We start from the raw sequence: 11,339 nt of genomic DNA, 5'->3' as shown, positions 1-11,339 counted from the left end.
GGGCTCTGACTTAGCTTCCCGCTTTCCATTCTGATTAACTTGTTGGCATGCCCCCAACCTTGAAATTGCTGTTCTCCGGTGGCACCCTCGGTCTCTCTCTGCACCCCTTGCACCCTCACCACTAGCCCCCCGACCTCCTTCCCCACCCAGCTTCCCAGCAGCCTGTGCTTTCAGATTCCTGTTCCGAGGGCCCTGGGTCAGCCCCTCCCTCAGACTGCAACCTATACCTGCAGCCAGGAGCAGGATCCCCTGGTTGGCAGCAGGGGTTTACTGGTGCCTTGTGGGGATGGCGAAAAGGAGTATTTCAGAGTTCCAGCCACCTGAGGCCATTGTAGAGGCTCATGGGGATGATAGCAGAGAAGCAGGGGCAGAGGGAGTACAAACGCAGGTTGTGCTCCTGTAGAATGGCCCCTGGCCTGTGGGTGCCAGCTGAGGGCAGATTCCCTGTTTCCCCACCTGAAGGAGGCAGAGGTGGGCTCTGCAGCACAGGGGTTGGAGGGCATAGTGCCCCCAGGGGCTGGGGAGGTGAACCACAGGCAGTGCAGGTTGAACAGCACCTAAAGGCCGAAACTCCTTTCAGCTCATGCTTGGCCCTGCATGGCCAGATGTGCTCATGTTTCAGAGACGCCAGAGATGTAGACTTTCATGGGACATTTTTTGATTTTTTGAATCTTAGCAAATAATTCATGTTGAAAGCAAAACCTATAAGCCCATTTTTGGCCATCCCTTATGCATCACTAAGACCCTCGAGCAATAAATAGCTTAGTGCAAATGGTTAACATGCTCGGCTGGTAACCAAAAGGTTGGTGGTTCGAGTTCACCCAGATGCACCTCTGAAGAAAGGCCCGACCATCTACTTCCTAAAAATCCCAGCCATGGAAGGCTGTATGGAGCACAGCTCTACTCTGACACACATGGGGTCGCCGTGAGTTGAAAAGGACTCAATGGCAACTTGTGGTTTAGTGCCCCCCCCCCTACTTTAGGAAACCGAGTGGCATTTCTAGGAAGGATGCTCCATGCCTGGAGGAACTGCACCCTGAAGCGTTGAGTGAGGGGGCTGAGAGAAGGTCCTGGGTGCCCCATGCAGGAGTGAGCACTGAGCCTCTGGCGTGAGTCAGTGGGTGCACTCCCAGCTCCGTGGCCTTAGGGATTATCATCCTGAGCCTCAGCTTCTTCACTGGTCACTTCCCCCTGGTAGGGGTGTTGTGAGGATCCAGGGAGATGGTCTACCTCAGAGCTTTGCTAATTCGCCAAGAGTGCTGCCCCAAGTCACTCACCTGTTGTGGCTCCCTGTGTCTCCACTCCAGTGGGAAGAGGAAACTGCTGGGCCCAGTCTGGTTGATCATCTTTGACCAGGGTTCCTGGGGTTAGTCATGGGCCACTAACTGAAAGGGCTGTTAACTGAAAGTTCAGCAGTTTGAACCCACCAGCGACTCTATGGGAGAAAGATTTAGCAGTCTGCTCTGTAAAGATCACTGACTAGGAAACACTATGGAGCAGTTCTACCCTGTCCTATAGAGTCACTATGAGTTGGAATCTACTCAACCGCAATGTGGTTTTTGGTACTACAGGCCAGGCTGTGTTTTGCCCCTTGCCGGATTTCCTGCACATCCTCAGGCAAGACTGTTCATCAGGGCAAAGTCAGCCTGGACATCATGACCGCCAATATCCTGCATTACAGCCAGTGTTTGGTTCTAAAGTCAGCAATTATGTGAAAAATGTATGTGGTCAAAATTGCTCTGGAAAATTCCAGTGTGCACAGTTATGTGTCTATAGCCCAGGACTGTACTTTGTATACAGATGTGTATAGGAAGTGATAAAGAGCATGACTAGCTAACATATCGAGTGCCTACTCTGCTATGTATTAGTTCTAAGTTCAGTGTATATATATTAAATCATTTAATTCTCATAATCACCCTATAAAGTACCATATACCAGTTGTCACTGAGCAGACCCCATCTCATGGTGACCCATGTGTGTCAGAGTACAGCTGTGCTCCATAGGGCTTTCAATGGCTGTTTTTTTGTAAGTAGATGGTAAGGCGCTTCTGGGTGGACTGGAACCTCCAACCTTTCGGTTAGCAGCCAGGTGGTTAACTGTTTGTGCTTAACCTTTGTGCCTTACGAAGTAGGTGGTATTAATAAGGCCATTTTACAGTTTAAGAAAGCAAGGCATAGGGAGGTCAAGTAAGTGTCCCAAAGTCACACGCCTGGAAGGAGCCCAGGCAGCCTATCTTGGAGCCATTCATGGTCTCCTCTCTCTTCTGAGCTGGAAGAGTTGAAATCATCTCTTCTAGGTTAGCCCGTGATATAATTCCCCTCTTGGCAGCCCCAGGGAACAAGGCCTCCTGCTGCCCAGGACAGCAACACTTACAGCGTGGAGAAGGGAGCTCTCTAATTTGGAGATTTGCTTCGTTGCTCTAAAGGAACATTCGTACACTCAGCCACCAACATGTGTTAAGCAATAAGTGTTAAGTCATAAGCAATAGCTAGTGACTTCCTACTCTAGGAAAAGGAGTGGAGATTTCTAGGAAGGGTGCTCAGTGCCTAAGTAACTGCACCCCTGAAGAGCAGGGGCAAGAGGCTGCAGACATCTACCCTTTGCTGGAAACCAATATATGCCCAGCCCCAAGCTTTACCCCACACTGAGAGTAAGGTGTGTAATCCCCGCCCTACACATGAGCAAGTGGTGGCGTGGACAGGATGAGAACCAGGTGCAAGTCTCTGTGTTGGGGGCTCTGTCCTGGAGGAGCCCCAGTCTGACTAGTGGGAGAGAAACACATAAGTCAACTGAGAGATTTCAGGCATCTGGGCCCGCTGGGAAGATGGCATGGGCACTACCACAGTGCCAGGGAGAGGGGAGGATGGACATGGCAGGTCAGGGAGGAGTGGCTGATTCCAGAGCCAAGGAGGATGGAGCTACTGACTGACTTAATGTGGCAGAGAGAAAGGGAGGTATCCGAGATGTCCCCTGGGTCTCTGCCCTGGGTGCCCGTGTAGAGAGTGGAGATGCCTTGTCCAGAAGGAGGACTGGAGCGGGGTGAGGTGGGGTGAGAAGGTGCAGTTCAGAGTGGGTGAGTTGGCAGGTCTCCCAGACATATTGGTGGAGCTGTCCAGGGAACACTGCGTTTACAACTGGAATGGCCCTGGTGGGAGTCCTCCACACAGAGACCTTTGGACCCTTGGGGAGGGGTGCATGCCCAGGAAGGGAGGGGCCGTGGATGGAAGTGAGGAGCCCCAGCCTTTAAAGGAGGACAGAGGAAGAGAGGGTCCCCTGAGAATGAGGAGGAAGCCAGGGCAGAGGGGATTAAGATGAGAGCTCACTGGAGCGGAGGGGCCCTGTGGTGGGGCCAGGACGTGGTCTTGAGCAGTCCTGGGGGCCTTGGGGACCTTGGTGAGAAGAGTCTTGTCTTCGAGGAATGCCAGCATCCCCACTCCACTGTGTTCCAATGAGCCAGCAGGAGCAACTGGGCACAGGGAGGATTTATTTCATTTAAAAGAAAAAAAACTTAAAAAAATTCCACAAATAATAAGATATATCTTTTTTGTTGTTAGTTTTTTTTTTTTTTTTGGAGGACAATCAGGACGGGGACACTATTTTGCAGGGAGTGGCAGTCGCTGCCAAGCTCTCCCTTTTAAATGTCCCTGGAAGTTTGTGCCAGGTCTCAGCCTTTCTGTAGAGGTGTCCGGACCATCTGGAGCTGCTGGGAGGGTGTCAGCCAAGAAGTGATGGAGCTCTCGGATGGGTCGAGGCCTCTGGCACTCCAGGAAGGAGCACTAGGGGTCCCCAGGGAGTTCCCAGTGGCTGCAGTGGTGCACCCAGAGCTGCACCCACGGGGATCTTGGTTCTTGGATTCCATTGTCAGCTCTACTGCCAACCCCAGTCAGAAGCTTCAGTCCCTTTCAGACCCACACCCTTGATGTTGAGAACTGGGCAGGGTCAGGCTGGACTGGATGGAGGGAACCTGGCAGGAACAGGGTGTGACCTAAAGGCAGTAAGGTCCTGGAGCCAGGGGTATTGAGAGGCCTAGCCAGGCCCGGGCAACTGAAGACATTCCCAGGTCAGAGATTATGCCCTTCACAGGTTCTGTAGGATTTATATCCAGGTGATGTAGTCTACTAATGGGATGTAAACCTAAAGTCACCTGAGGAACACCTTTCATCAGGCAGGGTAACCTGTGGCTGTGTGATGTTCTCATTGGGAAATTAAGGCAAACTTGTCATTTGAGGTGCTGGGGACTTTGACTAATCTAGGCTCGTCCCTGTAATCCTCCCTCCCTTCAACGGCTAGTTTAGCATTGGGACTGTGACCCTACAAGACCAGAGCGGAGTCAGCCAAGCCTTCTGGGAGAGGGCAGGATAACTGGTAGTGCCTCAGCCATCCTTCCGCCCAGCCAGGGGTCAAGACAATACTCAGATGGCAGGGCACTTGATGCCATTGTTGGACTCTGCAGCCACCATATCCCCCAACTTCCTGGTAGGTAAAATAATGCATTGCCTTATGGTTTAAGCTGGCTATGTACTTGCAGCCAAGAGAATCCTAAGGGAGCCAGAGGCTTTACCCAGGTGGGAGACTTGACCAAATGGCCCTCCTGACCCCTGCGAGAGGCCAGGCACAGGTGGACACAAGGACCTAGACCCTGATCCAAGAAGGCACAGAGCATCACTGCCTGCCACATCCAGATGCCACCTTTAAAATATTGGGGCCTCAGTGCCTCTCTGCTAGGCTGAGCATATGTGCAAGCAGGCGTTTAGCTTTTAGCCTTCCCTGAGGGGTCATTGGGAGCCCTGGTGGTGCAGCAGTTAAAGCGCTCATCTGCTAACCAAAAGATTTAGCAGTCTACTTCTGTAAAGATTTACAGCCTTGGAAACTCTATGGAGTAGTTCTACTCTGTCTTACAGAGTCATTATGAATTGGAATTGACTTGATGACAGTGGTTTTTTTTTTTTTTTTTATTTGAGAGGTCATTACTGCTAAGATTGAGTCTGACCCTCCGTCTTGTGCCTGGATGTAGAACTGTTGACTGAGCCTGGATCCCCTAGGCCCCAAACTTCAAGCACATCCTCTCTCATTTCCAGGCAGAACTAATCCTAATTGCGGTGGGACACCTCCGTGGGAGCATGGCAATGAAAAGAACTTGCTGTCTAGACACCCACCCACCCACGTTTTCTCCTTTGTCTGACACAGCTCCCTGTCAGAGTGTGTCCGGGGTACTCAGTAAACAGCAAGAACCGGTACTTCCCCAAAGGCCACCCAGCCATCCATTCTGTTCAATCAGCATTCCACTGACATAATGCTTACCAAGGCCACTCCTGGCCAGAACTCTGCCAGCGCATCTGACAGGGCACTGCCCTTGCTGTTTGTCAACAGTGGAAGGGGACAGAGCTACCTTCTTCAGGGGACCCTGGACAAGATCACTAATCTCTAGTGGCTTGTTATGTTCTGTGTATGGTTTCCAGGGCAGGGGGGGAGTCTAGATTGCTCCCCCCAGCCCCTGGGAGCGTGCTTGTCAGGAAAGAGGACTGTGAAATCTTGATGCCTCCATCCGCTTGCAGCTGGCAGTGCGGGCAGGTCCTGCCAAGGAAGATGACCTCATTGGAGGGGCAGAAGATCTTCTGCGGGGCTGGTTTCTATGCCGCCATCAGTAGAAAGGAATGGCTCTCAAATAGGCTCCTGTTCCTAATGAGGTCTGTGCTGGGACATGGGGCCTGGAAGCCTGAAGCAGAGTAGAGACCCTGACCCTCCTCTGTGGACTAATGCAGGACACCACTCCCATGGAGGGCTGAGGCTGGCATCGAGGGAAAGGGGTTCCGTTCTTAATGTGGGTCTCTCCCATTCTGTCTCGGAGGCATATGTGCTGATTTATGATGTTCAGGATGACCAGGAAAGGTTTCCATCTCTTTCTACACCTCACATCCTTGGGAAGATTTCAAGGTGACCCTGGCCAAAGCTGTCCCTGGATTGTCCTCATTCTTCCCCCTCTTCCCCCACAACATGGAGCTGTTCCAGATCAGGGCTGCAACTCCTGGGCTTCAGGGATGAGGCTGGTAACAATCATGAAGAATAGGTAGGTGGAGGGCAATAGGGAGTGGTGGGGACTGTGTTAAGATAGATTACAAGCCAGACCTAAAAGACCTTCAAGTTCAACTAAAAACAAAACACACTAAACAAAACAAGTGTTCAAGTGGAGCTGGCCCTGTGGCCCTTGGTTTGTGTCTTTGGGATCCAAACTGAATAAGTAGACTTGAGCAAAGAACCACTGGAGATTTCTGTGTCACCCATTTTACTTGGAGGAGGAGGGGTGATCAGAGTGGGAGGTAAACACCTGTGGGTGGGCAGTATTTCCCAGAAGAGGAATTGAGATTTGAACTATGGAGGTTTGAAGAAATAGGAAGTGCTTTTTTTTTTTCTTTTTTGAGAAGAGGGTAGGTGATCAGGGCTGGAAGTTGGAATGTGTCTACAAGACACATGGAATGTTTAACTGTAATTTTTGATGTATCTGTGTCTGATTTATCCACTCAGCCTTGTGGGGTATCACTGTGGGGACCAAAGGATGGGCTGATGGAGGGTGGTCCCTTTCACCCTTGGGGTCCCCATCTGGTAGAGCAGCATACCAGTAAGGAGTGTAGCCTTCTGAGGCTGGGGGTGATGTTGAGCTGCTGCCAGGGTCTACTCAGGAGTGTCAGGGAGACAAACCCCCTTTCCCAAAAATATGCTAAGGTATGTGTCCCAAAGTGTGCAAGATATTTTAGTTACCTGGACATGGCAGAACATATCATCGACTCACAAAATGAGAGAGCTCTTCCTTTTCAATTCTTTTTTCCTCCTTCTGATTACATCAAAAGAAAGGTCTCTGTGCTAGTCTGTCTTAACACTTTGTAACACTTGCTAATCAGCTTCAGCCTCAGCACCTATTACAGGCAGTAGTATCTAGAGTTTGATAACAGTTTTTTGCTTTCATTTTACGTATTTCGGGCAGTTATCTTTGATCTATGGCACGAGATGTTGGTTTTTCCATTTATGATAGTGATTTAGAGTATCCTTAATAAACTTAGGTAAATATTAAGCACAGTATAGGGAAATAACTGTAGTGGTAGTAGGAGGATATATTACAGACCATCAGCATGGCAGAGAAGTGAGGGAGGTTTGGGTAAGCATTGTAGAACATGATCCTTGGAGTAGGTGAGGCTGAGTGTCACTCATCTCTTGAGGAGGATGGAAGCACATGAGGAATAGGTGGGAGAACCCTGTAGGTCCCAGGGCCAACACCTAGCTGGAACTAGTCTGGGCTGCCTGTTCCCCTGAGCCTTCAGGATTCAACTGAGATGCCACTTCTCATGGGAAATCCTCCAGATTCCTGGCTCTGGAGTCATCCCTCTCCTTGAAACTGGTGACCATCCATCTTCCTTTGGAATCAACTGGGCCATCAGAGGTCCCAAAAGCAGATACCCACTAGGTATAAGGGGAGGTGCCCATTTAGTGGATGATAAGCAGAATGTGGGCTCAGTGTGGCCCAAACTGCCAATATCTCAAGAAAAGTTGGAAATCAAAAATTTTATGTGAAATGTCCCCATGTTTAAGGTTGACAAATTTAGCTTTTAGGAAACCACTCTCAAGGCCAAATGAACCATGCCTTAGGGGCATGAGACAGCTGGAAACATCCATGTGAAGATGGCCGTCATGCTGCAGCATCCTCACACCCAGGCCCTGGAAATGACAAAACTGAGGATTAAAAATCACAGCTTGAGGGAACTGTGCAAGTCATGTGTTTTCCCACAAGACTGGCCCTCCTGGGGGCAGGGAGGGGCCTGAGTCATCTCTGGGTACTCATTCCCTGGCCAGGGCCACCATGGTCCTGCCCATGTAGAAGATCAAAAGGGGCAGTTGTCCACCTCTGGGGCAGTGAGGCAGAAGTTGGGGGTCTCATAGCAGGGCTGGTCCCACATACACATGCCTGGGAGCCCCAAGGGTGAGGAGAGAAGGTCACTGTGCTGTGGGACAGCAGGTCTGCAGGATGGGGACTCCAGGCAGCAGGAGGGTCAGGCTTTTGCTCTAGGAGAGGGGGGATTCCAGCTGGGGATGGCCTTTGACTTTAAATTTGGCCCAGGAGGGAGTGAGGGAGGACTCCTCGGAGGCAGGGTTGGAAGGGCCAGCAAAGCCTGTTTCAGGCTGGGGGACCTGGATGCAAAGGCCACCGAGGCTAAAGTGCCCCTGCGGATTCAGGAGGTGAGGCAACGGCCCGAGTGTCCTCCAAGAGGAAGCTCGCAGGTCTGGGAGGGCGAGGCTCTGCTCAGAGGCTGCAGTGGAGGGATGGGGAGGCAGAGGGAGGGACAGGGAAGCCTGGCAGAGAGGAGTCGGGGCAAAAGCTGCTGATCTTTGGAGTAGCCCCTGGGCTGCACCCTTCTATAACGGCGTCCTTCGGCCTCTGGGGCCTCCCCTGGGACCCTGCAATTAGCCTGCAGCTCCCGTTTCCCCACGCCCTGTCCCGCCCTAGGGCGCAGGGAGAGGGTGTTGGAGCCCCCAGGGTGGACGGGTGGGATGCGGATGCCGAAGGACTCCTGGGTGGGGTTGCTCGGTTCGGAGCAGCTCCTCCGAGGTCGTGCGCCGCGAGGGCGCGGGGCGCGCCAAGGGTGGCCGGCGGCGGGACTCCCCCCGCGCGGCCCATGGTGCTTCTCTGCTGCCGCCTCGGGGTGTCTCTGCTTCGCCGCTAGCGGAGAACGGCGGCGGCGGCGGCTGCGCTAGGAGCAGAGCGGGAGGCGGCTGCGGCCGCGCCAAGAAGCGCCGGGTCACCGCAGGCTGAGGCGCCTGCCGTCCCCGCCCTCCCTCTGCTCGCCGCTCCTCCCGCCCGCTCCCTAGCCGCCGCGAGCCCGGCCCTCTCCCCGCCTCCCTCCGGCTCCCCGCCCTCCCTCCACGCCGCGCCTCCTCCGCCCCGCGCCCTGCGGTGCTGCAGCTGCGGGCGGCTCCAGCTGCCCCCAGATGTGGACTGGGAGGCGCGCGGGCAACTTTCGCGCCGGCTACGAGTGCGGGGCCCGGGCTGCGGTCCGGCTGCCATGGATCCGCCGGCTGGCGCCGCTCGCCGCCTGCTCTGCCCCTCGCTGCTGCTGCTGCTGCCGCCGCTCCTGCTGCTGCCGCCGCCCGCGAACGCCCAGCTCGCCGCTGCCGCTGCCGCCGCCGACCCCCCGGGTAGGTGCAGCCCAGCCCCCATGCCCGCGACCTCCGTCGGCCGGCCAGCCCGCCCGCCCCGCCGCACCCCCATGCGCGGTCCACCCCGACTTGGGCAAACTCCGTGCGCCCCGCCCGGGGCCAAGTTGGCCAACTTCGAGGCTGGGCTGGTCGCACAGGGGGCGCCCCGCGGCGCAGCCGGGCTCCTCGGGCCGGGGGGAGCCTGGGCGCACTCGCGGCTCCTGGGACGCGGCGTGTGGAGACTGAGGGCCGGCAAAGCCCGGCAGCGAGAGCGCAGCACCAGCCCCAGCGGGGCTGGGGGAGCCAGGGCGAGGCGGCGCCCAGGCTTGCGTCCGGGGACGCTCAGGAGGAGCCCCGGTGCCGAGCTCACCGCCTCGGCCCTGGAGACTAGTTGAGGCGATCCGGAGGGGATCCCCGGAGATAGGAGGGACTCTGCTCCATCGCTCCCATTCTCGAGCGTCCTGGGAGAGGGACCCCACAGCAGGCTGACCGGCCGCTGAACACGGAGGGCAGGCCTCTCGGTGCCCGTGGGAGCTGAGTCCTCGCCGCTCCAGAGGCGAGCGATGAGGGCGCTAGGGCGGCGGGGCCGCTGAAGGGTCGAAGCGCACTGGTAGGGGCCAACTGGGAAAGACTTCCAAGCAGCCTCATGTCCTGCCAAGGACGGTAAGCTTAATGGGTCAGGGGACGCTCTGGAGGTGCCGTCCTCTGGGGAATTGAGGGACACCCGCGGAGCCCCAACCCGGAGAGGGGCAGGGGCAGGGCTCCTAGCTGGCAGGGTCCCAGAAGGGGACGCCCAGGGACGGCGGGGCTCCAGTCTGCTGGTCCTGTTAACGCCCCTTCCCGGTTGCAAGAAGGCCCGGGGAGGTGCAGGCTCGCTTCTGGGGGCTGCCAGGCGGAAGGCTGCTTCACTTCGCAGTGGGGGCAGGGCTAGGGGTGTGGAGCCCCGTCCCAGCCGGTCTAATGCCCCTTCCCGTTGCAGGCGGACCCTTGGGGCATGGAGCGGAGCGCATCCTGGCGGTGCCGGTGCGCACTGACGCCCAGGGCCTCTTGGTGTCCCACGTGGTGTCGGCGGCTACAGCCGGGGCGGGGGTTCGGACCCGCAGGGCTGCCCCAGTCTGGACCCCGGGCTTCCCCAAAGGCAACGAGGAAGACCCTGGCGGCCGCCTCTTCTACAATGTCACGGTCTTCGGCAGAGACTTGCATCTGCGGCTGCGGCCCAACAACCGCCTCGTGGCGCCTGGAGCCACGGTGGAGTGGCAGGGCGAGTCGGGCGCCACTCGCGTGGAGCCCCTTCTTGGAACCTGCCAGTACGTCGGGGATGTGGCCGGCCTGGCCGCAGCCTCCTCTGTGGCGCTCAGCAACTGCGACGGGCTGGTGAGTCCCCACTGTTCTCCTCCAGTCCCTCCTTTGGGCTTCGGAGGCCAGTGTCCTGGGTGTCCCCTGGGAGGGCAGGGCTTGCCCTGAGGACCTTCTCTACCTCCCCGGTGCTTAGGGAGCCATGCCACCACTGAGGGGTTGGCTGGAAGGCAAGTTATTTTGATTGTTCTGATAAGGGGGCCATATATTGGGGGAGGGGGGCAGGGTCTCAGGAGCTCCCATCAAGTAGCAGAGTGTCTTTGTGTCTCTCTGGCGCCTGCCTGCACGTTTGTCTTGCGTCTAGGTGTGGGTTGGTGTGTGTGTGTGTGTGTGTGTGTGTGTGTGTATTTGCATGTGTGTGTCTGCACATGTGTTTGGGTATGTCGGGGTGCATTGCATCTGGGTGCCTGAGCATGTGTGTGTATACGTATGTGTGCCATTGTGCCTCTGCTCACATGTGCCTCTGGGTTCCTGCTCATGTGTGTGTCAGAGTGTCTAGAAAGTGTACGATCCTGTGCATTTTTGCATGTGGGATATGTGTGTGGTGGGTATGTCTGCAGGTGGTGCCAGCCCTGGGAGCAGGCAGTGGTGCTGAAATGCCCCGTTAGCCCTCTGCCCCCCCGGCTGACTGGAAGCCACTGATATTTACTCTGTGGTTTCCTGCTGAACTCCAGTTCATTATTTGAAAAGTAGGTTTTCTCTCCCTGTTTTGAGCCAAGGGGAGCATGTGAAAATGCAGGCTCTGGTGCCCATGGGCTGCTCAGATCTTTTGGGGGGGCAGGCCCTGATGGACGGGAGAG

General features: G+C 55.7%; 1 protein-coding gene across 1 annotated transcript in view; it reads left to right on the top strand.

Annotated features, from left to right (window-relative positions):
- The first annotated feature begins 8,954 nt into the window (after nt 1-8,954).
- Nucleotides 8,955-11,339, top strand: part of ADAMTS2 (ADAM metallopeptidase with thrombospondin type 1 motif 2) — a 298,006-nt gene continuing 295,621 nt past the window's right edge. Inside the window, exons 1-2 of the mRNA XM_004387150.1 lie at nt 8,955-9,183; nt 10,163-10,557. Coding sequence (XP_004387207.1) covers nt 9,051-9,183; nt 10,163-10,557 — 528 coding nt within the window. The 5' untranslated portion in view covers nt 8,955-9,050. The remainder of the gene's footprint in view (nt 9,184-10,162; nt 10,558-11,339) is intronic.

This window comes from Trichechus manatus, unplaced genomic scaffold, assembly GCF_000243295.1.
Source record: "Trichechus manatus latirostris isolate Lorelei unplaced genomic scaffold, TriManLat1.0 scaffold00181, whole genome shotgun sequence".
Taxonomy (NCBI): domain Eukaryota; kingdom Metazoa; phylum Chordata; class Mammalia; order Sirenia; family Trichechidae; genus Trichechus; species Trichechus manatus.
The sequence above is the reverse complement of the archived record's forward strand: the minus strand, read 5'-3'. Positions and strand labels throughout refer to the sequence as shown.